General features: G+C 32.4%; 1 protein-coding gene and 1 long non-coding RNA gene across 4 annotated transcripts in view; both read right to left on the reverse strand.

The window, feature by feature from the left end:
- Positions 1-3,790: 3,790 nt before the first annotated feature.
- LOC136272295 (uncharacterized) lies at positions 3,791-6,985 on the reverse strand. Its single transcript, XR_010710259.1, has 2 exons — positions 6,714-6,985; positions 3,791-4,087 (listed from the first exon to the last, which is right to left on the reverse strand). It is a non-coding gene; the product is annotated as an uncharacterized lncRNA (long non-coding RNA).
- Positions 6,986-15,701: 8,716 nt separating this feature from the next.
- Positions 15,702-26,571, reverse strand: part of LOC105344182 (deleted in malignant brain tumors 1 protein) — a 40,219-nt gene continuing 29,349 nt past the window's right edge. For all 3 annotated transcript variants that reach the window (XM_066073391.1, XM_066073389.1, XM_066073390.1), the window contains 5 exons: positions 23,295-23,439; positions 22,991-23,145; positions 20,835-20,979; positions 20,055-20,209; positions 15,702-19,389 (listed from right to left, as the gene is read on the reverse strand). In XM_066073391.1, coding sequence (XP_065929463.1) covers positions 19,271-19,389; positions 20,055-20,209; positions 20,835-20,979; positions 22,991-23,145; positions 23,295-23,439 — 719 coding nt within the window. In that variant the 3' untranslated portion in view covers positions 15,702-19,270. The remainder of the gene's footprint in view (positions 19,390-20,054; positions 20,210-20,834; positions 20,980-22,990; positions 23,146-23,294; positions 23,440-26,571) is intronic.

Consider the following 26,571-nt stretch of genomic DNA (forward strand, 5'->3'; position numbering starts at 1 on the left):
GAGAGGCCAGCCCCTTTTTCTTGATATCAAATTAAAGGTCTTGCAAATATAAACATATTTTGTTCAACAAGTGGTAACGAATTGTTAACCTTTCTCAAGATATCTGTAAAAATGTATTTTAGGGGCCGACCCTTAAACTCCTTACCGGGCCGGGGGCCACCAACAACAAAATTTTAGTTTTCGTATTGTTGAGAACATTATTTTAAACAACTTTTGTTCTACATTGCTTTTCAAAATATCTCTCCTTTTTCAGATATTATTGATCAAAATTTTCAACCTCTGGCCCCTTAAAACCCCTAATTACGTAACAGATGACTAAGGTATTTTACTGAATAGATAAACAGCTGTACAGTGAACATTTTTGCTTCTATAATTAATAACAAAATATTGTTCAGTAAAGAGTTATTGTAAGAAGACTTTAGAGCCATCTTGGCCCCTAATTTGAGGGGCCAGCCCCTTTTTCTTGATATCAAATTAAAGGTCTTGCAAAATTAAACAACTTTTGTATTACATGTGTTTACAAAATATTTATACATCAAAAGATATTACAGAAAATGTGCGAAAATTTAGTGAAAAAATTTGGTGCTAATTTTCAGGTTCATGCGAGCTTCGAGGCCTTTAGCAATTTTCATAATTGGAAGCATGGGGGTACATCTACATACATTCATCTACATTCCCTGAAAATTTCAAGCTTCTATCTTGATTACTTTCGGAGAAGATGCGTGGACAAAATGACCCTTAAAAATTTACAAAATCGTCAATATCTGAAACCGGAAGTGACGTCATCATTTAAAAATTTTATAATATGTAGCGCCGAGCATGCTTTATCTGTCCTGCAAATTTTGTGCGAATCGGTTGGATAGTTTTTGAGAAAAAGCGCTCCAAAAAAGTCAGAAAAAGAAAAAAAAGAATAACTAGAGCAAAGCTCGTTGCAAAGCAACGAGTGGGTCTTCCGTTAATGTCGGAAGTAAAGCTGGAAGTTCATGTAAGAAGCAGAGCTCTTAAACCAATAACAAGAGTAACTAAAATAAAAAGATGAAAAAAATCGAATTATTCCTGGTACGACTTAACAAAATCCGAATGATTTTAAGTACGACTTAACAAAAATCTTACTAATTTCAAGTACGACTTAACAAGTTTTTTTTGTACAAGTTAATTTTACTTTGAACATTACGCTATTTTTTAAACCAAGGACGCGGAATCAAAATTTCTGGAAATATCAATTTTTAAACCCCAATATCTCTAATGCATCGTCCGATTTTAAAACGGCTTTCAGTGTTAGATTAAGCTGAATAAGCTCTACAAAACAGATATTCATTTTTGACTTGATCAAAAAATCATCAATTTTTCGAAAAATTTGATTCACTTCCGGTTTTGACCGGAAGTGACAGATTTTCATTTTGAGCCTTATTACAGAGGTAAAACGACAAAATCATAACCATTGAAAATTTCAAGCCTCTATCTTAAAGCGTTTTTAGAAACGCTGCGGACAAAATGACTTTCTAAAATTTTTTGTTTAAATGACGTAACGTAAAAACGGAAAGGTCGTTTTCAAAGAAACTTTAGGATCTTAGAGGCATAATAGTTGCACATAATCTCTCAAAGTTTCATCTCAATCGGTTATAAACTTTTTGAGTTATAAAGCCGAAAAGGAGTCAGATACAAAAGATGTCACCTTTGACCTTCCAAACTGTGCTTGTTGCACCATCAAATGTCAGAAACTTAGCAATGTAAAGTTTATTATATTTCTGTTAATATTTCCTATGTAAAATTACAATGAATAAACATGCTATTCCATCTAACTGTGAAATAGTTTCTATGCTATCTGTCCATAGTGAATAGTCAACGAAAGTATTCACCAGCAGCATACAATTTCCCTTTTTTAAACTCGGAACACCTCTGGTATAATCCGATCACAGCATTAAATTCAAAGTCCGATAATTCTAATTTGTTTATCATCAAGAAATTCTGCATCGCCAACAAATAAAGTTTTCTTCAGGATAATAATTAAGATATCTATAGCTATTTACTGACAGAAAGACAGACTAAGACTGTTGTGTTGTGTGAGGATGACAGACAGTTTATTGTCCCCCTCAACAGCAACTATTTCACTTGGCTTCGCCCCATGAAATAGTGGCTGTCTTGGAGGACAATAAACTTGCTATCATCCTCATACCCAGTGAATAGGTATATAATGTTCCATCCACATAAATTTCGAGTTATATAACCTCCCATTTGTAACCTGCAATTTCACAGTGTAAAGTCAACACAACAGTCTTAGCCGCAAGTTTCACCATTCAATTCGCATGTACTTATTAAACATTAGGGGTTTTCATATTGCATACCAATTCCAACAAGGGAGATCCCTCTAATGATGATCATTAAAATTCATTTTATGAATCTTAGCAACACTCATAAGCCTTCAATTGTGCAGCATCTCTTAAGGTGGCTCAAAACACTTTGAAATATTTTCTCAAATCAGCAGAAAATTACTTGATTATGATAGATATCATAATTGATAAGAAGTGTTTAAGTCAAATAGGCAAAAAATATGCAAATTTGGATGAACAATTACATTTTCAAAAATTTAATTCAATAAACAGTAACAAAAGCTCCAGGCGGACTAAAACTCAAACGCTTTAGAAACCCAATACTTTAACCATTAAGCTATGACGGTATACAACCCAATCAAACGATATTAAGAGTTCAACAAAACATTTAAATCGCCATCTTGTGAAGTAGTGTCTTAAAAAGTATAAGTCTAGGTGTAGTGATGTACCTTAATTTTACAAAAATATTAACGGGTACTTTATCCGAATGGTCCCTTGCTACCTTTAACTTAGTACATTTTATGAACAGATGTCTTTGTCTTAGAATAAGAAAGCTAATGCAATTCTGAGAAAAAAGTATACCACATATTGACAATTCCATTGAGGTTTAATAAACATATGGCCATTTAAGTGAACCCACCATTTCCAATTTCTTTTACTCAACACAGATTTACAGGGTTCTCCTTAGTAAAACATCTTTACCTGACCTTTTAGAGGTCAATTGTTGTTCAACCACCTTTAATAAGAAACCTTATTCAATACAACATACATCTACATGATATAATCTTGATAAAAGCATCACATAACTTAGAAATGCCCTTACATGTATACCCACCCCCTATCTTTTGATTTTCATAAAAAGTCATGGTTTGAAATCTTTCACCTAATTTTCTGAAACTTGTGGCAATTTCTATGAGTCATTTCTCACACATATTTGAAAACAATCATCAATGATACTAAAATTTGATCTTTTTATGTTTCTTGAATGATTTGTAGCATTTTAATAATTAAATAGACAAGTATTCCTGCATGTGATTTCTTTTTTCCATGAAAAAAAGTAAGTTAACAATCATATTTATTAAATATCTAATCTATTCTGGTTTCTAGTCTCTTTTTAACCATGATAAAACAGTAAGATCAACAAGTTCAACATCTGCCTTATATAAAATTAAATTCAAACACACCCGGGTAGCTGGAGGCGGCGGAGAATTCCATTAAAAATGTTCAAATTTGACATGTTTTTTTCTACTTTTTTTATGCATATATACCTTAAAAGGATGAAAATAGATTGTTTCTTGCTCATTTCAAAAGTAATTATCATTGCTGGTGTTATTCAAAAGTCAAATGTACATTTACATATCCTACATGTAATCTTATGGAGAAAATTGGAAAGAGTTTGGGTGATTTTTCAACTATGTAAACACATCTAAATATCTTTATAAAATAAAAAATGAAGGAAACATAATTGCATACTTTTATTGAAAAACAAATTTTCACAACAATTATATTTCTTTAAACAGCCTTAATTTTGTTTTTCATAATTTCTTATCAAACATGAACAAACCACAATAGGACATGATGCTTTCTTAAAGTTCCATTATTGTTCATGCATTATCCGATTTAATTTGAATTACCGGTAGATAGTCTGTAGAACACAAGGAATATGCATGTGGGTAGAGGTGACAGGTTAACCTCAAGAGCTGAAACCACAAGAATCAACAGGTAAAAGCCATGTGGTAACAAGAGTCTGCTTTAAGCTGAAATAAAAAAAAAATAAATTAGCTGTGTTAACATACATGTACTTGTAATAGCTGTGTTTACATTAACATATACATAATATTTTTGGAAAAAATACACTGACCATGCAGTGTTATAAGTATGACATATCCAAATATATGACATTAACATTTAGCCAGTACAAAAACAAAAATGTGCATATCAAGTCATAATATCATAACATTAAAATAATTTCTTGGGTATAGACATATCAGATTGAGAGAGAGCGAGAGCAGGAGTGAGCGAGAGAGTTTGTTTTACTTGAAAAGCGACAGCAATATTTCAATTCATAAACTACAAAGGAATATTACCAATCCAAACAGTGTCAAAGTATAAGCTTCTGCTACGTGTATACCATGTTTTGTCAATTCTACTGGGGTTTATTGCGAATAAAATTTAGCGAGGGTTTTTTTTTCTTACGAATTACATGTTTTAAAAACAATACTATGTATAATGCGCATAAAAATGAGGGATTAATAATACATGCTCATTTTAAAATTCAATGCACTTTGGATTTCTTTTACAAGATCGAGATATTTTTGTCATAAAATTAAGATGCCCTCTGACAGTTTCATGAGTCTTTGCCAAGATTAAAAGAGAGAGACAGAGAGAGACAGAGAGAGATCTGAGGCACATGCAGTAAAAATTATTTACATACTATGTAGATGTGATATGCATGTAAAGCTTACCTAAAATGAATCAATATGTATAAAAGATAATCTAATCTCTCAAATTACAATGATTCTGTGAAATACTTATATCTTGAGAAGACTGTTTAATAGATATCATGGAACATTGACCTAAATTCTGAGCTTGATATAATATGAAATTTGAGACTTTTCATCTCGCACTCTGTTTTACATGCCTGTTACACAAGCAATAACCATATAGAGAGCGAGACAAAAGGTCTAATTTTAATTAGATTGAATATTTACTTTGTCAAATATATTTATTTAATTAAACACAAGCCTGAGTTTTTTAATTTATAAAATTCAGTGAAGGCGATATTGTAAAGATCTGCTATATTTAAATATTTGGGTAAAGTTATCATCATGCATACATGCACTCTAATTACAACATTCTATTCTTGTGTACCTTAGGACTCCCACCGCTTTTAATTTTAAATTCTTCATGCAATTTACTACTGATATCCTTTCTTCACTTGCCTCGGATAGTCTTTTAAACACCATCACCAGTCCCGTAAATTCATGTGGTCCACTTTGTTTACATGTAAAAATGGCGACTCTCGATCTCGATGTAAATTCAACATACTTGATTTCCCGAGGTCGGTAGCGTGTTTCGGAGAAAGTCTGAGGCAAATAAAGAGGCGATATCAGTAGTAAATTGCATGAAGAATTTAATGGTACTAATTGTTTTCACAGAATTTGCGTATAAATAAGGTAAATCAGTCCAAAACTAGCGCACGTTTTTCTGCGCAATAAATATACATGTACAATTTTTTCAATGGGTGGCCCTGTAGTAATCTCAGCGAGATTCGTCGAGACTGAAAATTTTTTGACGGACGTCTCTTCCGAATCTCAGACCAGTGCCACACAAAGTGATTCGGGAAAATTTGCACCAACTTCGGCCGGTTGTTATGTTAGAAATACGCTGAATTAAATCATCTGCTCGCTTCAACTTTTTACTTTGAACATCCCTTTAACTCCCTATCAACATAAAATGTTAGGTTCCTACCGTTAAAAGATTTATATCCCACAAAATATGAACTTGTTTATTTTTCAATCCATTTCCACACTCATTCACATCTCCAATGCTGAAGAGTTCCAGTCAAGGTCACAAATAGCCTGTTTCAGAATATGTCGTACTCAAAGGTTTCAACCTTATCATTTTATGAATATTTCATTATAAAATTAAAAGGTTTAGTTATAAATACCGGATATTTCCTTTTTATATATTATAAAATCCATATTTTATTTTTTTGGCAAATAACTTGACATCTAAATGCATTTATAAAGTTTTTGTTTGCCCTTTTATAGTTTTCTATGTAAAACTACGAATACGACATATTTTGAAACAGTCTATTTGTGACCTTGACTGGAACTCTTCAGCATTGGAGATGTGAATGAGTGTGGAAATGAATTGAAAAATAAACAAGTTCATATTTTGTGGGATATAAATCTTTTAACGGTAGGAACCTAACATTTTATGTTGATAGGGAGTTAAAGGGATGTTCAAAGTAAAAAGTTGAAGCGAGCAGATGATTTAATTCAGCGTATTTCTAACATAACAACCGGCCGAAGTTGGTGCAAATTTTCCCGAATCACTTTGTGTGGCACTGGTCTGAGATTCGGAAGAGACGTCCGTCAAAAAATTTTCAGTCTCGACGAATCTCGCTGAGATTAGCCCTGTAGCTCTCCGGTCTGTCATTATTTTTTCCCGGAGAGCTACAGTTCTGCAGCTACCGTGAAAATACACTGGACAGATAATATTCCGAGATTCCGCTGACTCTAACGCCCGCTTTTATATTGTGACGTACTTCAAAAGCGGAGGTTAGAGTCAGAGGAATCTCGGATTAGATTGAAAAGACTAAGTGCAAATACTCTGAAAAGAAAAAGTAAATACGACATATCCTGTATTGAAACATACCTTTATAATCTGTCATACGTTAGTTGAGCTGAAATTTCCACTATCGACGTCTTGCAGGCCTTGCTTTTTTTTAAAATGTAGACACACCGCTATCAGCTGTTTGTTCGCAGTCAAAACATGGCGAGTTGAAATGGGGAATCGTACGATGATTATTTCGATTAAAACTAATAAGACTAATAAAAACTAACAACGTAATTATCGATCGAAATAACTAAATTGTATCGATAAACACTTTAATTAACTATTAAAAAACAGAGTCCGGTTTTATGACCTGCACGAATTATTTTCAGCAGGAGTTACTTTCAGTGTGAATTTTACACTATTTTTTAAACCAAGAACACGGAATCAAAATTTCCGGAAAAATCAATATTTAAACCCCGATATCTCTGCAATGCATCATCCGATTTGAAAAAGAATTTCAGTTTTGTATTAAGCTTTGCAAACTCTACAATATGCATATAATTTTGTGTTTTATATATAGTTTAATTATCAGTACGAATTGTTTTCAGTAGAAATTACTTTCAGTGTGAAATATGCACTATTTTTAAAACCAAAAACACGGAATCAAAATTTCCGGAAAGATCAATTTTTAAACCCCGATATCTCTGAAATGCATCATCCGATTTGAAAACGAATTTTAGTTTTGCATTTAGCTTTGCAAACTCTACAACATGCATATAATTTTATTATTCGCTCAAAAAAAATGAAAATTCCGAAAAATTAGAATCACTTCCGGTTTCGACCGGAAGTTACAAAATATTTTTTTTTGTAAATTTGCCATAAGTAAATCCGCAGATTTACAATCACAGAGAATTTCAAGTCTTTATAAACAACCGTTTACGAGAAAAGTCCTGGACAAAATCACTTTTTGAAATTTTTAAAAATGACGTAACTAGAAAACGGAAGTGACTTAATGACTGAAAGTTTAAAATCTTCAAGGGACAACTATTTAACATAATCTCTGAAAATTTCTTGCAAATCGGTTGAATAGTTTTTGAGATATACAGCAAAAAAGAAGTCAGAAGGAAAAACAAGAAGAATAATAATAATAAAAAAAAACAATAGAATAACAAGAGGGTCTTCCGTTGAAAACGGAAGACCCTAATAATAGGGAAAAAGAAACAAAGCAATAACAATAAGGTCTTCCGTTGGAAACGGAAGACCTTAAATAAACAATAGAATAACAAGAGGGTCTTCCGTTGAAAACGGAAGACCCTAACTAGACACGATCTCGTTGCGAGCAACGAGGAGGTCTTCCGTCCGATTTTTAGAACGGAATATGACATCATCGGCTTTGATTTTCGACAACAAAATATGTTATGGAAAAAGGATTGAAGTACTAAGACTTTATTGTATCGCTGTTTATAAGTTCTCTGACATTGTTTTTTTAAAAATATTTGCATTTCTTCCAATTAAGATAGAAAAGATTAAACTTGTTTACCTCTGGTCCCCAAAAACCTTAATTGGGTAACGCAAGAGAAATCATTATATTGTTTAGATATATAAACGTATTATACCAAATCTAGCTTTATTAACCTTTCACAAAATGGCTCTCATTAAAGGGCTATAGATAGAAGATTTTATAGCTTTGATCCCCTAATTTAAGGGGCCAGTCCCTCTTTCTTGGAATCAAATGAAAGGACATTTAATTCTGAATACATTTTGTCAACAAGTGTTTAGAAATTCGTTACCGTTCTGGAGATATATGAGAAAGAAGGTTTTAGGGGCCGATCCCTTATCTCCTTATAGGGGCCGTTTGACGAAATTTTGAAGGTTGCATACTGTTAAGAACATAATTTTGAACAACTTTTCTTCTGTACTGCATTTCAAAATATTTTTCCTTTCTGAGATATAGGTGATCAAAATTTTGGACTTTTGGCCCCTAAAAACCCCTAATTACAAATCACATGATAAAATCATTACATTGCTTGAATACATAACTGTAAGATAAACACATTTGCTTCTATAACCTTTCACAAAATATCTCTCGGTAAAGGGCTACAAATAAAAGACTTTGGAGCCCTTTTGTCCCCTTATTTGAGGGGTCAGCCCCTTTTTCTTGATATCAAATGAAAGGTCATTTAATTCTGAACACATTTTGTCCAACAAGTTTTTAGAAATTTCTTACCGTTCTGGAGATATATGAGAAAGAAGGTTTTAGGGGCCGATCCCTTATCTCCTTATAGGGGCCGTTTGACGAAATTTTGAAGGTTGCATACTGTTAAGAACATAATTTTGAACAACTTTTCTTCTGTACTGCATTTCAAAGTATTTTTCCTTTCTGAGATATGTGATCAAAATTTTGGACTTTTGGCCCCTAAAAACCCCTAATAACAAAACACATGAAAAAATCATTACATTGCTTGAATACATAACTGTAAGATAAACACATTTGCTTCTATAACCTTCACAAAATATCTCTCGGTAAAGGGCTACAGATGAAAGACTTTGGAGCCCTTTGGTCCCCTTACTTGAGGGGCCAGCCCCTTTTTCGTGATATCAAATGAAAGGTCATTTAATTCTGAACACATTTTGTTCAACAAGTTTTTAGAAATTTCTTACCGTTCTGGAGATATATGAGAGAGAAGGTTTTAAAGGCCAATCCCTTATCTCCTTATAGGGGCCGTTTGGCGAAATTTTGAAGGTTGCATATTGTTAAGAACATAATTTTAAACATCTTTTTTTCTGTACTGCATTACAAAATATTTCTCCTTTCTGAGATATTGGTGATCAAAATTTTGGACTTTTGGCCCCTATAAACCCTTAATTACGTAACACATTATAAAATAATTACATTGCTTAGATATTTAACTGTGAGATAAACATATTTGCTTCGATAACATTTCACAAAATATCTCCCAGTAAACGGCTACAGATGAAAGACTTTAGGGCCCTTTTGTCCCCCAATTTGAGAAACCAGCCCCTTTTTCTTGATATCAAATGAAAGGTCTTTTAAATATAATTTTTTTTTACCTTACATGTTTTAACAAAATATTTTTCAGAAGAGAGATAAACAAAGAAAACCATGAAAAATTATGACTTTTTTTAGTCTCAATTTTCGGGACCAGGCGAGCTTTAACGCCTTTTGAGCAAGACAAATATGAATGCCAAATGGCACATCTACAATCTATTGTCTACAATCCCTGAAAGTTTGAACTTAATATCTTTTACCGTTTAGGAGGAGGTCCCGGGACAAGCCAACCCTCTAAAAATCGCTAAAACGTCAATATCTTAAGAACGGAAATGACGTCATCAGAATAAAAAAATGTATATTAAGTTTTAATCAATATCTATTAGATCTGAAAGTTTCATGAAAATCGGCCGAGCCGTTTTTGAGAAATCGCGGGCACAAAATTTGTAAGAAAAAAAAAGAAAAATAATAATAATAGGGAAAAAGAAACCGTACGAAAACAATAAGGTCTTCCGTTGGAAAACGGAAGACCTTAATAATAAAAAGAAACCGAAGAAAAACAAAAGGGTCTTCCGTTGGAAAACGGAAGACCCTAAAAAGAAACCGAAGAATAACAAGAGGGTCTTCCGTTGAAAACGGAAGACCCTAATAAAAAGAAACCGAAGAATAACAAGAGGGTCTTCCGTTGGAAACGGAAGACCCTAATAACTAGAGCAAAGCTCGTTGCAAAGCAACGAGTGGGTCTTCCGTTAATGTCCAAAGTAAAGCTAGAAGTACCGGTTAAAAGCAGAGTTCTTAAACCAATAACAAGAGTAACTAAATATGAGAAAAAAATTCGAATAATTCTTGGTACGACTTAGCAAAATCCGAATGATTTTAAGTACGACTTAATTAAAACCTTTTCGATTTCAAGAACGTCTCAACAAAAAAATCCGAATGTGTTCAAGTATGGCTTAACAATTATTTGTGGTACAAGTTAATTTTACATTTGACTTTGTGCTATTTTTTAAACCAAGAACGCGAAATCAAAATTTTCTCGAAAAATCAAATTTTAAACCCCAATTTCTCTGTAGTGTATCGTCCGATTTTAAAACGAATTTCTACGTTAGATTAAGCTTATAAAGTTCTTTGTTATTTGCTAAATGATTAATATCAAATTATCGCTTACAAAGAATTATTATAAAAAGACTTAGAAGCCCTTTTAGCTCCTAATTTGAAGGGCCAGCCCTTTTTTTTCTTGATATCAAATAAAAGGTCTTGCTAATATAAACATATTTTGTTCTTCAAGTGTTCACGAATTGTAAACTGTTCTCGAGATATCTAAACAACTGTGTTTTAGGGGCCGACCCTTTAACCCCTTACCGGGGCCACTAACAACAAAATTTTTGGTATCATTTTGTTAAGAACATTATTTTGAACAATTTTTGTTCTAAATTGCTTATCAAAATAGTTCTCCTTTTTTAGATATAAATGATAAAAGGTTTTAACTTCTGGCCCCTTGAAACCCCTAATTACGTAACATATGACGTAGGTATGGTACTGTAAAGATAAACAGCTGTACAGTAAACATTTTTGCTTCTATGATTAATAACAAAATATTGTTCAGTGAAGAGTTATTGTAAGAAGACTTTACAGCCTTCTTGGTCCCAAATTTGAGGGGCCAGCCCCTTTTTCTGATAATCAAATTAAAGGTCTTGCAAATATAAACATATTTTGTTCAACAAGTGTTTACAAAGTGTTAACCGTTCTCGAGATATCTGTACAAATGTGTTTTAGGGGCCGACCCTTTAACTCCTAAATGGGACCATCAACAAAAAAAATTAAGGTGGCATATTGTACAGAACATCATTTTGAGCAACTTTTGTTTTACATTGCTTTTCAAAATATTTCTCCTTTTTCCAATATAAATGATCAAAGTTTCGAACTTCTGGCCCCTTGAAACCCCTAATTACGTAACACATAACTTAGGTATGGTACTGTATAGATAAACAGCTCTACAATGAACATTTTTGCTTCTATAATTGATAACAAACTATTGTTCAGTAAAGAGGTATTATAAGAAGTCTTAAGAGCCCTCTTGGCCCCTAATTTGAGGAAACAGCCCCTTTTTCTTGATATCAAGTTATAGGTCTTGCAAATATAAACATCTTTTGCATTACATGTTTTAACAAAATATGTATACATAAAAAGTTAATACAAAAATGTTCTAAAATTTTGTGGAAAATTTTAGTGCTAATTTTCAGGTTCGGGCGAGCTTCAAGGTCTTAAGCAATTTTCATTAACGGAAGCAAGGGGGTACATCTACAAACATTCATCTACAATCCCTGTAAATTTCAAGCTTCTGTCTTAATTAGTTTTGGAGGAGATGCGTGGACAATATGACCCTTAAAAATTTATAAAATCGTCAATATCTTAAACCGGAAGTGACGTCATCAGTTAAAATATAATAATATGTAGCGCCGTTGATGCTCTATAAGTCCTGAACATTTCGTGGAAATCGGTTGAATAGTTTATGAGATATAAGCCACCAAAAAAGTCAGAGGAAGAATAATAATAATGAAAAAGAATCCGAAGAAAAACAATAGGGTCTTCCGTTGGAAACGGAAGACCCTAAAAAGAAACCGAAGAATAACAAGAGGGTCTTCCGTTGAAAACGGAAGACCCTAAAAAGAAACAATAGAATAACAAGAGGGTCTTCCGTTTCCAACGGAAGAAACCGAAAAAAAACAAGAGGGTCTTCCGTTGAAAACGGAAGACCCTAATTACTTACTGTTTTTTCCATTTTAAAAAGCATGTTAGCAATATTTCTTAAAGATTGTATTTTCTTAACTATTTTTCACCTACAGATCTTGAGAAAATAAGATAAAATAGCCACATCAAAAATTTGAAATGTACGCCAAATTTGAGTCACCAGCTTCAAAAAATGCATGAAAATGGTTTTCCTCTTGTATCATATACAGCTATAAATGCCAAGTAAATAGTATAGGTAAATGATATTGAAGGTACTGATTAAAAAAACCACTTCAAATGACATCACATTTACAATATTGTCTTACTTTAAATGTGTCTCTTTCAATGGAAACCAAGGTAGTGAAAGTAAATTTGATTATTAGTAATGATAAACTTAACTATCTGTCACTTGCGAAAATTTCCTAAAAATCAGAGGTGCATTAACTCCACTGTAATATTTTGGTTTTTTAACAGTTAATTGATGTCAAAAGCCAAAGAATGATCCTTATCGCAAAAAAAATGACTCGGTTTTAGACAATTACGTGTTCTTTATAAAGAAACAAGACCAAATAAGACTTATGCACTTACGCTCTGTCTTATTATACATTTACGAATGCAACGCTTGATTTTATTGCGGAAACACCACAGGCAGATTATAAGAGATACTATTAGAAATATCCTTTGCTGTGCTCTAGTGATGACAAAACAAGTTCCGTATTCAGTAAGGTTTTCATTTGATTGTTTGTTTTCAGAAGTTTTTATGCCGTAGGTTGTTGTTGCGATGTTGGGCGGTTTATGGGCTAAATATATACTTCTAAATTAAAGAATTAAAAAACAATGTTAAACAACTGTGTGTGTTTAGCTCAAATATTTCTATTTCAAAATATATCTAAGCATTACACAAACAATGCAGTTACATTCTAACAAACGTAATTTCATTCAAAATAAGAATTTACATTTTCAGTTATTTAATCATTATCAAATATAAGCTATGCAATAAACCTTGTCACACGGTTCCATTCTATAGACCAGGTTTAACAAAACATTAAAATTGCCATCTTGTGACGTAGTGTTTTAAAAAGTACAAGTCTCGTTGAAGTGAAGTACCTTAAGAGCACTTTTGAGGCAAAATAAATATACTGCAATTTTTTAGGCTGAATTTAAAGCTATACCCGCTTTCCCGTGGATCTACAGTTCTGCAGCTACTAGTACTAAATTTAAATGACTGTTCTTGTAAATATCTGTATATTGTACACAATAATCGCTCACTAAAAGAATACAAAAAAAATTCTGCCCTGAACATGCGGTCCAGGCCCCCTATAAATGTTGCGAGTTGTCGTAAAAACAAGGCACTTTTCAGAGATAATGATGTTTAGATTGTTTAAAGAACTTAAAATCAATGTATTTTGTTTATATTTACCAGGATCATCACATGCGTGGTTTGCAAACTCCTTCATGTCTCGAAAAAGGCGGTGACATGTATCACATTCACAGAGCGTGGCTCTGTTTTGCGCATTTGTCGCCATGTTGAATTCTGACTGCACTACCTCTCGCACGTGGACATAGAGAGAACAGTTCGAGAACAGTGTATTTTTGCACTCCTTTGACTTTGCACATGTGCGGGGTGTTCCGAACAGTCAATGGAGCGCAGCCAATGTTCACATTGAATATTAGTGGTAAACTTTGGCTTTGTATCATGTTACTTCCAAATGTGTGTAACTCATCTGTGTATGGAGGCGTTTTTGATCAAATCTCATAGCATACCATAGCATAGCAAGCATACACTATCAATAAGCCCTTAATCAATTTCTCATAGCATAGCATACAAATCTCATAGCATAGCATTGCATTGAAATCTCATAGCATATCATTAAAATCGCATACCATAGCATAACATTGAAAAGATATGCATGAAATGACTGTAGTGTTTGTCTTTGGTTGCTGAAGCTTTAGACCGATCGATAAACTGATTAGAACTGGATTGTGTACTAGATTTTATCTTTTCAGCTTCGATCTATAGAGCTGTGAGTTACAATCAATTCCCGTAAGAAATATAGGGAGTCATAATTGGATGTAAATATTGAATTTAAGGTGAAAAAATAATTTGTATACATGTAATTGGAGAGACAGATCTGTGCATTAGTTGTTGAATCATTTAATATTAAATGTTCAATTCAGTTAATGGTTGTTGAGTGGATCTTTTATTTGTACAAATAATCTGGACAGTACTGATTTAGATAAAAAGTAGAACTTGAACTCATGATATAGCATGATATAGCATAGAGCATGACATGTTTAAGAGTCCCTAGGTGATTTATATATCTCATTAGCATGTACTTTAGCATCAGAGGAAAATATAAAGTTTAGAGAATATTATAAGTAATATATAGATAATATTAATTATTATATTAATTTGATTAAGATTGGTGATTTAATGTTTTTCATTTAATGATAAGTTGAACATTACTCTAGTGTTACTTTTCGGGATACGCACTTTTAAATTATTCAACGAGTATTTGACAGTGACTTGACTTAAAACTCCGATACCTCGAAGGTTATCCATATGAATAATAAGCATTCTTATGTTCAACTGCTGACTAGGTATTATCAATAAGATATTAATACTCTACAAGATTAAACTTTAATTATGGATCTTAATAACGCTGTGGGAAATTGATTCCTATTATATGCAAACAACTAATTGGCATTTTTTTTTGACTGCGAAGCCAATACAATTTTTACAAAACAAATTAAACATAATTCAATAATAATGAAAAAGTGCACAATTGTAAAAATGGTAAGATTGAAAACAAACGGTTTCATTTTTCACTAGATTACATTCATATGGTTTTGCTTTTAAGTTTTTGTCCTCATTGGTTAAAGATAATTTGGTTAAATAAAAAGAGGCAATGTCTATAAATAGTCACTCATAATGGATATTCAAACAATAAAAAGCTTTTTTGGCTACTTATGTTGGTATGAACGAGGCTATCATCTCAGAAAAGAACTTATTATCGCGGGATATAGAATGTTTTTGCTAACAATAAATACTTTTATAGCTCAATTAGAATATTAAAAAAAAATGATTATATTTACATCCATATCTGAATTATTCAATTAATACTTATTTAAAGGTGAATACAAGTATATGTTATCATTTTTGCCGCTTAGACAGATGAAATAGCAAATTCCATACATATGAAGGTTAATTTTTGATCGATCAGTAACAATCCAAATGAAGTTAACATCGGAAGTATGAAAAAGACAATAATGAATTATGTTAACATTACCTATCAGGGCTATTTAAATTAGAATTAGAATATAGTAAGCTCAACAATGAATTCGAAAGTTAAAGGAGTGAATTTATTTATTCGCAAATTTAGACAAAAATCATCATAATTTATCATAAAGATATTTCAATGATATATACATGTTATTTCAATAAAGTATACTTTCAATGAAATATACCGTAAACCAACTTTTATTCGCGAGCGTGAAATATTCGCGAGAATCGCTACAGCCTCCTCGTCGCAAGTGTATCTTGCCATGAACTAGTCTTTGTCGTATGGGTTTCATATACAGTAAAGCGTGTTCGAAAAAAAATAGCCGTGAATCTTTTTATCTTCGGTAAATGGCAGAATAAAGTTGTTGCGAATAATAGTTGGTTTAATTTAACACCATTGTTCATTTCGCATGCGTTTATGACGTGACAAAAAAGGGTCATTTCCGCTGTTTCCTAAAACATGTAAAATCATTTAAGGTCAGACGACACGTTCCTCGAGAATCTTTTTTGTATCTCCTCGTAATAAAGAGTTGCAATAAAAAATATAAGTTTTATAATTACTTTAAAAATTATCAAAATTTACGTGGATTTGATTAATGTCTACATGGTCGAGTGGTTAGAACCGTGGCCGCTTACTGCCAGTAGCGTAAAGGTTTTAGAGGTCGTGAGTGCAAAGCCCCGCCCCGGTGGAGATTTAGTTCTAATATAGTGAATTTCGCTGTGCTGTAATGTATTTTTTTTTATATCAGCAATTCAAGTGTATTTTCAAGAAGAGGATATATAAGAAATTGCATACTCTAGTATTTTGCAGAAATGCCTGGTAAGGTACCCTAAATTTTGCAAGAAAGCTTGTCACAGTAGTAGTAAACCATTAACAAATTCCTGGAAAAGTTATCTAAAATTGAGGAACGTGTCGTCTGACCTTAAATCTCTTTTCAGATTCAACAGAAGGAAGTATAGTGCGATATATTATTCAATAACCTGTTTCACATAAATAAAAGTCCATATTGTCATGCAGTAAAAATTTAAAATCGATACATGTATATTTTCAGATAATTTCTATATACTTGTATAATTAACCTGCATGATGCAAACAAATTTCATTAATCAAAACTTTCGGGAAAGATATAGAACAAAATATGCAATATCAATATACATCAATGAACTTATGCAAAATATTCTACAATTGTTTATGGATAAAAAAGTTGATAAGATGTAGAATATTAATTCAAATACATAAATGACGGTTGTTAGAAAAGTTAGCTGACAAAGTAAATTACGGAAAAAATACTGTGTTGTTTGACTGATGACATATTTTTTATTAAAAGACTATCGATTAAAATGAAGTATGCAAAAATATCACACGATTTTAAGAACTTTTAAGAATAAACAGCGATTTTTACTTTGCATGAATTAGGTTTACGGAGCACCATTTTATATATTTCATTACGTCAGGTGACGTCAAACAACTGAAAGGCAAACCCGCACTCTTTTACAAAGTCAATACCTTTTAGTTCCACACGCTATTCATGTCATTAAACCCATTTATGAAATGCATTTTTAAGTTTTTGTATAATGTCTTGTTGCATAACATAGTCAAATCTCTGTTTCAGCAGTTTTGAGTTTAGAGGAAATAAAACGAAATCCATAGGTGCAAAATTCGAGTTTGGGTTCTCAAGAAATCAGTTCCTTCACCTTTAAACCTCTGATTCCAATTGTGAACCTTTGGTTTTACAAAAATAAACACATGTTGGTCATCTCCGGTAGCATCTAAAAACCTGTTGGTCACCATCAGAGATTTTCCTGCTTGCACACAACATTTTATGATTGCTCAGCGCTCCAAGATGACAATCGACATTAATGTTTTTGACTCAATTTTCAAGCGTTGGTTGTTCATATTCGGCAAAAAAAAACCCAGTAAAAAATGTCTTCAATTGAATTGAAAATTTCACAAACCGACTTTCACGAGTTATTTTGACGTCATATGAAATATCGTGCATTTTTTGGGCTTAAACGGTACCTTTTTAATAAGGAAAAATGCGTACGATTTTTTTAAAAAAGTCAAAAACTGACATGCTTCGTGGAACATATCTTATAACAATGATTAAGCTGTATATTTTTATGGTGCATTTAACAACTAAATCTTTACTTTTTTTTTAAAAAAATACGTCTAGTTAAATTCTTAAAAGTTTCGCTGAAATCATGCAAATATTCTGCTTACAGTTAGACTTGTCCGCAAACTTTTCTAACAACCCTAATAGATATTTTAATACATCACTTAAAAAAAATTTTTATTGTTAAAAAGTCAAAAACCTGATAAAGCATGCACAAATCATAAAATCATGACATTAACAATACAAAATAAAAAAAAATTAAAACAAAAAAGCAAAACGATTTCATATATCAAATGGATAATTATGATTCTTATGTACACGATAAAGATAATAACAGATAGAGGGGCTCTCACATAGTCCTGGACTTAGACTTAACAAACAAAAATACTCATTTTATTCCAATTAATTTGATGGGGTTTCTTTATAACGCATATTTTACGTAAATGTAAAGCGTTTTGTTGCATAGCTAATCACACACTGTTGTTATAAATAAAATTCAGTAAACCTGGCGATGACGCTACACTACTATAAAGTCGTACAATGTTACTGCAGTAAGCAGTATACTCAGATTACCATTCAGTAGTAACACTTCTTCCTGTTGTCTCGAACCGTTGAAAAACCACTCCTTATAATTATCAAAATCCGAACAAAAGCCTCTTATATGTCATGAAAAAGATATAAAATTGAAAAAAATAAATAAATCGTATATCAGAGAGCGCTGTTCTAATTTTCACGTTATGGACAGCATGTTCATTCGCGCTTTACTTTCGTTGTAAATAATGATCTTTTTTCTTATTAACAATTTTAAGCTATCGCATAAATCGAGATTAGTACAAGTTAATGATATACTGTTTTTGTAAAGAGTTTCTTCCAGTCTTTCCTAAATCTAAGAAAAATTTTAAATACCGCGCTGCTAAAGATAACAGCCTGTCCTAACATCATTGTTCGCATACAATGCTTAATATGAAAAAAACGAACAAAAACAAAAACCAATGAACCTAATGGGATGACCTAAAAATTTGCAGCCAAATATAAGTATAAATACTACATTACTTGTCTGTGGTTTTGGAAATTTTTTTATGGATACAATGTTAGTTTCGTAAATGTAACTATAAACAGAATATATGCATGTAAGATGCAACACCGCGCCGACATAAGATGTTTAAATATAGTCAATAAAAATTTATGATGATATTTGAATTTGATAATTATCGAAGCCACAGTTGTAAGTTTTGTCTATCTATTTGCAGACCATATTCTATTGAAGTAGCAATGTGTATCTATGTAAAGTCCTTGGATTTTATTGTATTCCTCAGGACTATATAATTTCCTAGTGACCAAAATAACATCACAATGTTGAAAAAAAATCTAAGATAAAAATTAACTTGTGACAAAACATGGACACAGATAAAATGTTTAAAAATTTACAAATTTCAAAATATAATACGCAAATTTTATCGTTATTAACAAGCGCATTTGTTGTTGCAAAACCTCATGTTGCTCCAAGTCTCGAGATACGTCAGTTTTTGTAGAGGAACAAGAGCACCATTGCACCGAGTGTTGATATCAGCCAAGTATTGATACTTAATTGTTGGCGCGGTGAGTTGGAAGGTTTATGTACCGAAGCAACTAGATCATCTGCAATTTACACGTTTAAAAGAATTACAAAATTAAAATACTTTCTGGTTGAAATTTCAAAATATGAAATAATTACCTTAATTATTACAGAACATCGAAATATTAATAAATTCTATGAACTTAATATTCATAATAATTCAGCCAAAAAACAGGTCTCTTCTAATATAGCCAATATTGGAATTTCGATAACAAGTATTAGTCTACTTTAATGTTTTATTGGAAATATTACAATAAGCGAGACATGTACATTCATCTAGTTTTTCAATATAACAATAACAATATCCTCCCCATAAAATGAAAAATTTCATAATTTCTCCTTTAAAACACCCCTCCGTCTTGTCTGGTTGACACGGCTAAACTTAAAAGCATTTTATATGACAATAAAGTGACCGGATACAGAATAGAAAAATACCCTAAGACGTTCTGAGCGATTTCCGTGCAAGAATTTCCCATAAGAAGTTTCTGAATGAAATTACGAGTAGTTATCTTTCTTGTGATTTTTTTTCTAGATAAAAAAGAGATAGTGTGGAAAGAGAAAATTTTTATCTCTTTCCTTTCCATCGAATTATGTTGATGTGTGATATATATATATATATATATATATATATATATATATATATATATATATATATATATATATATATATATATATATATATATAAAACCTTTTGATTGCAGACAGCTGATAAAAACATCCTTTCCTGAGGAACATTTAGAGTAATGTTCCCATGTGCATTCCTTAAATCTTCTTTCAGATACATCACAATTCAGAATTTCCTCCGTGTAAAAACGTTTCCTGTCCACAGCCTTAGATGAATTCCTGAAATAATGGAAACGCAGCAAAAGTCGATTTAATATTTTTTTCCGAATCATTATTTTCACCGTACTTTGCAACAGATCATTTATATCTTAGGTATTTCACAAAAAAGTTAACGTCACAAAAGTTCACAATGTTTACTTATACAGGTAATAACTTATGTCGTTGAATTGGTAACAATATTAAATGCTACCATTCAGTGAACTGAATTTTAACTGAAATGGTTGGACAAGTGATTTAATGGCTACGTTTATTCAGTTATGTTTTATTTCCTTTTTAGTCACCTTTTAGTTGGCTGAATAAAAGAGTTTATTCTTTGGATGTCACTTGTGTTGACCAACATTTGTGCGTTGGACATGCAATTACAACTAAACCTCGAGTACAAATCACAAAAAGGGACACACATTACGAATAAACACAAAATTGGAATCTAAGCAATGGATCTGACATTTTCAAGGTATACATATACGGTGTCTGATTTCCAGTAAACCTGTTTTCTTAGAATCAATTCATCATCTTTGAAGGAATTAAAACTGTGTTATTACATATAAACCGACTTGTTAGATGAAATACAAATGATATTTACTGTCAGTTTAAAACATAACTTAATAATAAAAAAAAACCTTACCAAAGCAGACCTAATGATTGACACACGGTATCATAGAATGGAATAATCCGATCATCAAAACACACTGTTCCCCATCTTTCCAATTTGTAAACCAACAACCGACCTTCATAATCTGACGCCTCTCCAACAAGTCGGAAATCGTATTCTTTATATTAAGTAAATAAACATTACTGTTAAATCTAAACAAGTGTTAAGTGAAAACGTGAGTTTAGCTAACAATAATGATTCACGGAACATTATCAGAATAGTTTGTAGGGAATTGTTGATATCTAAGGTCCTTATAATAATAACTAGCGTCACTAGCGGTTTTCTTTTAATTACTCATGTTAAAAACCATGACTAGGAATTCTGGGAAATATTCATAAGTGCTCTTTCCAATTCATATAGTTGTCATGTTACTATGTATGCTTATTATTCAAGCTTTATTCAACCCATTCTACGCATAAAAATAAAATTTAGCCAACTTTTTATTTGGGCATCAGACTAGAATGTAGCAATTAATGTGACTACAGCGCACCTAACGATTGATGCAGTGACAACTTTTTGTACGTGTACTTTTCCAACAGAGCTCGGAATTCATTTTCTTGAATTGTGACCCAAGAAATCGCATGTAGTGATTACCTTTTTTATCTCGTTGACTACAACATGGTGGCATATGTTTTGTTGATTGCGTTTGAATGAAAAATATAAAAAATGTTTTATATAAAGACATTTGGTTTTGGTCCTTTGCAAAAAATGTAAACTTTATCGTTCCTCATTTTATATAGACTTAAAAGACCAAACATACATGTAGACAGACATCTAAGTTAAAGATTTTTAACCATTTTAAAAAATAATTTGGTAAAATCGTTTCTTTCATTTTACCTTGTTGTGATATATTGACGTGTTTTCAGATAGCTTAGAAACATTCAGACAAAAAGTAGTGAAGGATATATAATAAATGTATGAGCTTTTGACCTGTTGAAAGTATAAGTTTGTGTAAATGCACTTTGATCCGAAATAACACATCACCATAAATTCCTTATATTTCGCGAGTACTTTATTCTGCGATCCAGCTGTATTGTATCAAATCGCGAGAATATAAAATCGTGAATTTTGAATTCTTCTCTTTATTTCTGATTGTTTTCAACTTTCAGAAAATAATGGCGAGATTTAAAAATCCACGAAGGATCCTTCTGGGGATTATAAGTGGATATTAATTCCTCGCGTTTAATTAGGAATTTACAGTCATACCATTAAGCGGTTTTTGATTGTTTCAGGAAGTCAGATTGAGTCATTAGTACTCATCTTGCTGACAGTGCTAATCACAGTTCTCATGAAAAACATTCATATGTGGTATAAATGTTTTTGGGGTTTTTTTTCTTTTTTTTTTTTTTTTTTTTACACTTTTTAATAATCTTATTGTAAGGAGAAACTATTACTTTTGAAAAGTAAATGCAGTAAAAGAAAATCACATTTTTGAGTTTAATAGTATGGTTTTCAGGAAAACTAAAAATTTGTTACGAGTACAGAAAAGGTCTTCTGTTATACTTCATCTTGTTCGGAATGAAAAGTTTTAATGCATTGCTCCTTATACAAGCTCAAACCACCATAAAAACCAAACATAAGAGAAAAAAAATTAAATATGTTTTTCTTCAGACCGGAACATATAACAGTAAACCATTTCAAAACAGTGCTAACCGACTTTTGGTGTTATCCTATTCATAAAAACTCAGATTTCATTTCCTTAACGTCAAAGCAATTTATAATGGCTCTTGCAAATTTAAAGTGGGAACAATCGAAAAATAAAACCCTTTCCCCTCTCTGAGATTTCCTGGTATATTCCTACAAAGTTCACGTAGTTTTAACGGCATAAACCTGTCGATTTTTAGCAGCCCTAATTACTGAAGATACTTAAGATATCAAGAACATTAACATTGCTCTTGTTTATGTAATGGAAGTACCATTCCACCATCGTTCAACTTTGTGAATGCATCTTTTTGGTATAACAAACAAAAAATGTGAATAACATATTAATCAAAGTACACGACTGATAATGTTCATATTCTAAAATGTCATTATACAAGCTCTACGCAATACAGTGTATGTATAATATGGAATACGTTTGTCTCAAAACAATAAACAATGTCAGAAAAAATGGGAATGCAGGCTTTTACCTTCAGGTGGCAAACAGAAGATAAAAACTTCTGATTGACAAATGTATCGTTGTTTCTTGCATTTGTCAACGCTTCTCTCAGACCCATTGCATAGTATACGCAATTTATACGCTCCATCAATGAATGGTTCATTCGCAAAAACCATTGATGTATTCCTAAATATTTCAAAACAAAGAGTATCATAATGAAAATCGGCTGGGTTTTCTAATCCAATTTTTAATTGATAAGACTTAAAAAAATATATATAAAATTGTACTTTGTTGTTATATTACAAATGTCGCTTTTGTTTTTCATTAAACCTCACCAAGGTAGGTCAAGAGATCGACACACCACGGCAGATAGTTTATCATCCAACTCATTAAAACACACTGATCTCCATCTTCCAAATTTGTACACCTGTAAACGACCTTCATTGTCAGTCACTCCTCCAATTAGTTGGACTGCGTTTTCTGAATAAACAGTGATTAACAAGATGCATTTAAGACTGTTGTTAAATCTAATCCATTCAGTGTTTATAAAATAAAACTAAGAGTTGGTAACTATAAAGTATTTATCACGAACTCTTTCCAGTGTGTAACGGCTATGGACGGATGACATCTAATATTGTTATAAATAATGACAATAAAAAACCCCAATCTATATAACTTTAAGTTTAGAAAAACATACTATATTTGTTTGAATGAATGAACAGTCCCACAATAAACTCAGCGTAGTTAACCGCGTATAGGTTTAGTGCTTAAGTGGCACTTTAGGTAACAGCCACAAAATGCCTTGTTGTTGCCGGAGATAAAACGTGTAGAAATAGATCGGACATATATTTAAGACTCCAAAGTCCGATGGTCACGCCAAAGTCCGATGGTTTCCCAAAGTCCGATGGTTTCGCCAAAGTCCGATGGTCTGCGCCAAAGTCCGATGGGTTGTTGGAGATAGGGACGCCAAAGCCCGATGGTTACGCTAGGGCCCGACGGTCTATCTCCTATAGACACGTCACGCCAAAGTCCGACAGTCGAACACGCCAAAGTCCGATGTTCCGCCGTTTGTTTACGCGCAACGCTACTCCGATGTTGCGCGAAAAAAAGATTACGTCTATAACGTCACGTCAGGAGAACGTTATTGGTAACGTCGATAATAAACAATTCAAATCCAAGAATCCTAAGATGGATGCGGCAGGCCTTCGAGATGAGGGATATTTTTTGAGAAAGTGAGGAAAAAAGCGAGAGACAAATGTTATTTTCATATTTTGTTTAGTCTGTTGTAAGTTCATACTACAAGGACCCGTACGAACGAAGATTTCAAAGTCCACCAGACACGCACAACAAAAGACGGTACTCGAACTCCTTATGGGAAATGAAAGAGGTAGGATCAATACTCGTATACTTTTTCGTTGGAATTCGATAATAACAAAGATGGAAACGTTCTTTCAGTGCATTAACTCTGGTTAATTTTTTATCTAAAGGGGCATGGTCACGATTTTGGTCAAATTCTATTTTCATGGCTTTATTATTTACAATGCTTTAGAAATGCATTTCTAATAATCAAATAAAATTTGAGAGTCATTCGTAGAGTTATAAGCAAGATACTGGGCTTACATAATTTTGTCATGTAAACAAGACTCGTGGCCTTGTTTTTGTTTACATAGGTTCAATATACCAGTAAAAATCTTTATCCAGCTTATTTGTCTATCTTTTTATTTATTTTAAGCATAAATAAACAGTTCCTAAAGTTTAACACATTCGTTTTAGGTTTAAAACTGAAATTGTTACTTCAATGTTCAAAATGTAAACAAACGCTTATTTTACATAATGTAGATTTTCATGCTCTGTAACTCTCTTATAACTCAACAAATAACACTCACATTTCGGTTGACTTTTTAAAATGCCTTTCTGAAGCATTGTAAATGTTCCAAGAAACCGGCTCCGTTAAGGACACTGGAAAAATTCGACCCGAGCGTGGGCGACTTTGTTGATTTTAAACAAAATTCTGCCATTTCCGCCGGAACAAATGTGTTTCTGTCTGGTTACTGGAGAAAGGGACGGATGATGAAAATTGACACAGATGATTCCAAGGGGAAGGTCTCTACGGTGGAAGATTGTGAAAACGGAAAAGTGCACCGTCTCTCGAAATATATTTTGCGCCCCAATTTGCTTTGAAACGGGGGGCGGAAAGTAAACTATATAAATAATGACTATGGCCTCAGTGTTTTTGTTTTTAATTTCTAATTCGGTTTAATTTCGAACTTACGTAAGTCGTTTCGTTTAAACATTGATTGTATAAAAGCGGATCGTGAAAAGTTTCGCGCTTTTTTGTGAACCATTGGACTTTGGCGTGACACACCATCGGACTTTGGGGAATGACGTCAAGCATCGGACTTTGGAGTGACACACCATCGGACATTGGCGAATGACGTCAACCGTCGGACTTTGGCGAGTCACACCATTGGACTTTGGCGTAGACCATCGGACTTTGGCGTGACCGTCGGACTTTGGAGTGCCAACACAGTTTGGAGTCCTACATATATATTAATTGGAGTACAGGTAGTGTTATGCGGCTATGTTGCTGCAATTTCTAAATACCGATCTCGATCTATAATACTAACCTTTATCCAAAAACCGCCATCTTAGTCGATTTTAAGGAGTCTCGGGGGAGAATGTTTCAAACATACGATTTTTTAATTTTTTTTTTACAGTGAAATGTCAACTTATGAGTAAACTATGTGCAAAATATAAAGTAAATTGACCAAATAGTTTATCTGTTTGTCGCGCTCAAATTTTGGTCGTATGTCCGATTCATCACCGACATTTTATATAGGATTATACAGGTATATGAGGGTTTTAAAATTTTCAATTTCATATTTAAAAAATTAAAAACATACGATTTTCTTTCAATTTTCAGCGATGGAAGGTTAACGTATAAGTAAACTTTTTACCAAATTAAAACGAAATTGACCGGATGGTTTTTAGGCTATCCGTTCTCATATTTTGCTCCAATAAACGTGCCGTGCCAGCCATTTTACATTATAGAATTGTATAAAACAAAAGGATGTTTACGAATCAAATTTAATTTTATTTGTATTAGAAGAAAAAATATATTCCCACTCACACAGAACGTAGAAGGGTCGCGTATATGATTTTATTTTGCAAATTATAGTTTTGATTTTAATTATTGATGCAGTAATAGAAAACGCACGACGTTAATTTTGGTCAATTGTTACATCAGAGTCTCAACTGACGTCATCCTAAGACGTTGACCCCGACGACAAGAACGTCGATTTTGAAGAAGCGGCGAAAAAAATAAAATACTTCTGACATTATTCTAACGATTCATTTCACTTAAAATAATTTTTTGATAAGTCATTTTTCTGAAATAAAAACGTTACATGATAACCTGTATCATTGAACATTTTAATTTAAATTTGTGTTTTACAACAGTAATGCGCAATACCCCGCGCAGAGGGTGCAAAACTTTAAACCCGCTACCGACCTTAAATGATACATTATGTGCAGTTTTTTTCAATAATGTTTTCTATAATAACAATAAGTTAAAAATATGTTTTAGAGTTATGAAATAACTAACCTTCGCAA

The sequence above is a fragment of the Magallana gigas genome, chromosome 10 (assembly GCF_963853765.1).
Source record: "Magallana gigas chromosome 10, xbMagGiga1.1, whole genome shotgun sequence".
Lineage (NCBI taxonomy): Eukaryota > Metazoa > Mollusca > Bivalvia > Ostreida > Ostreidae > Magallana > Magallana gigas.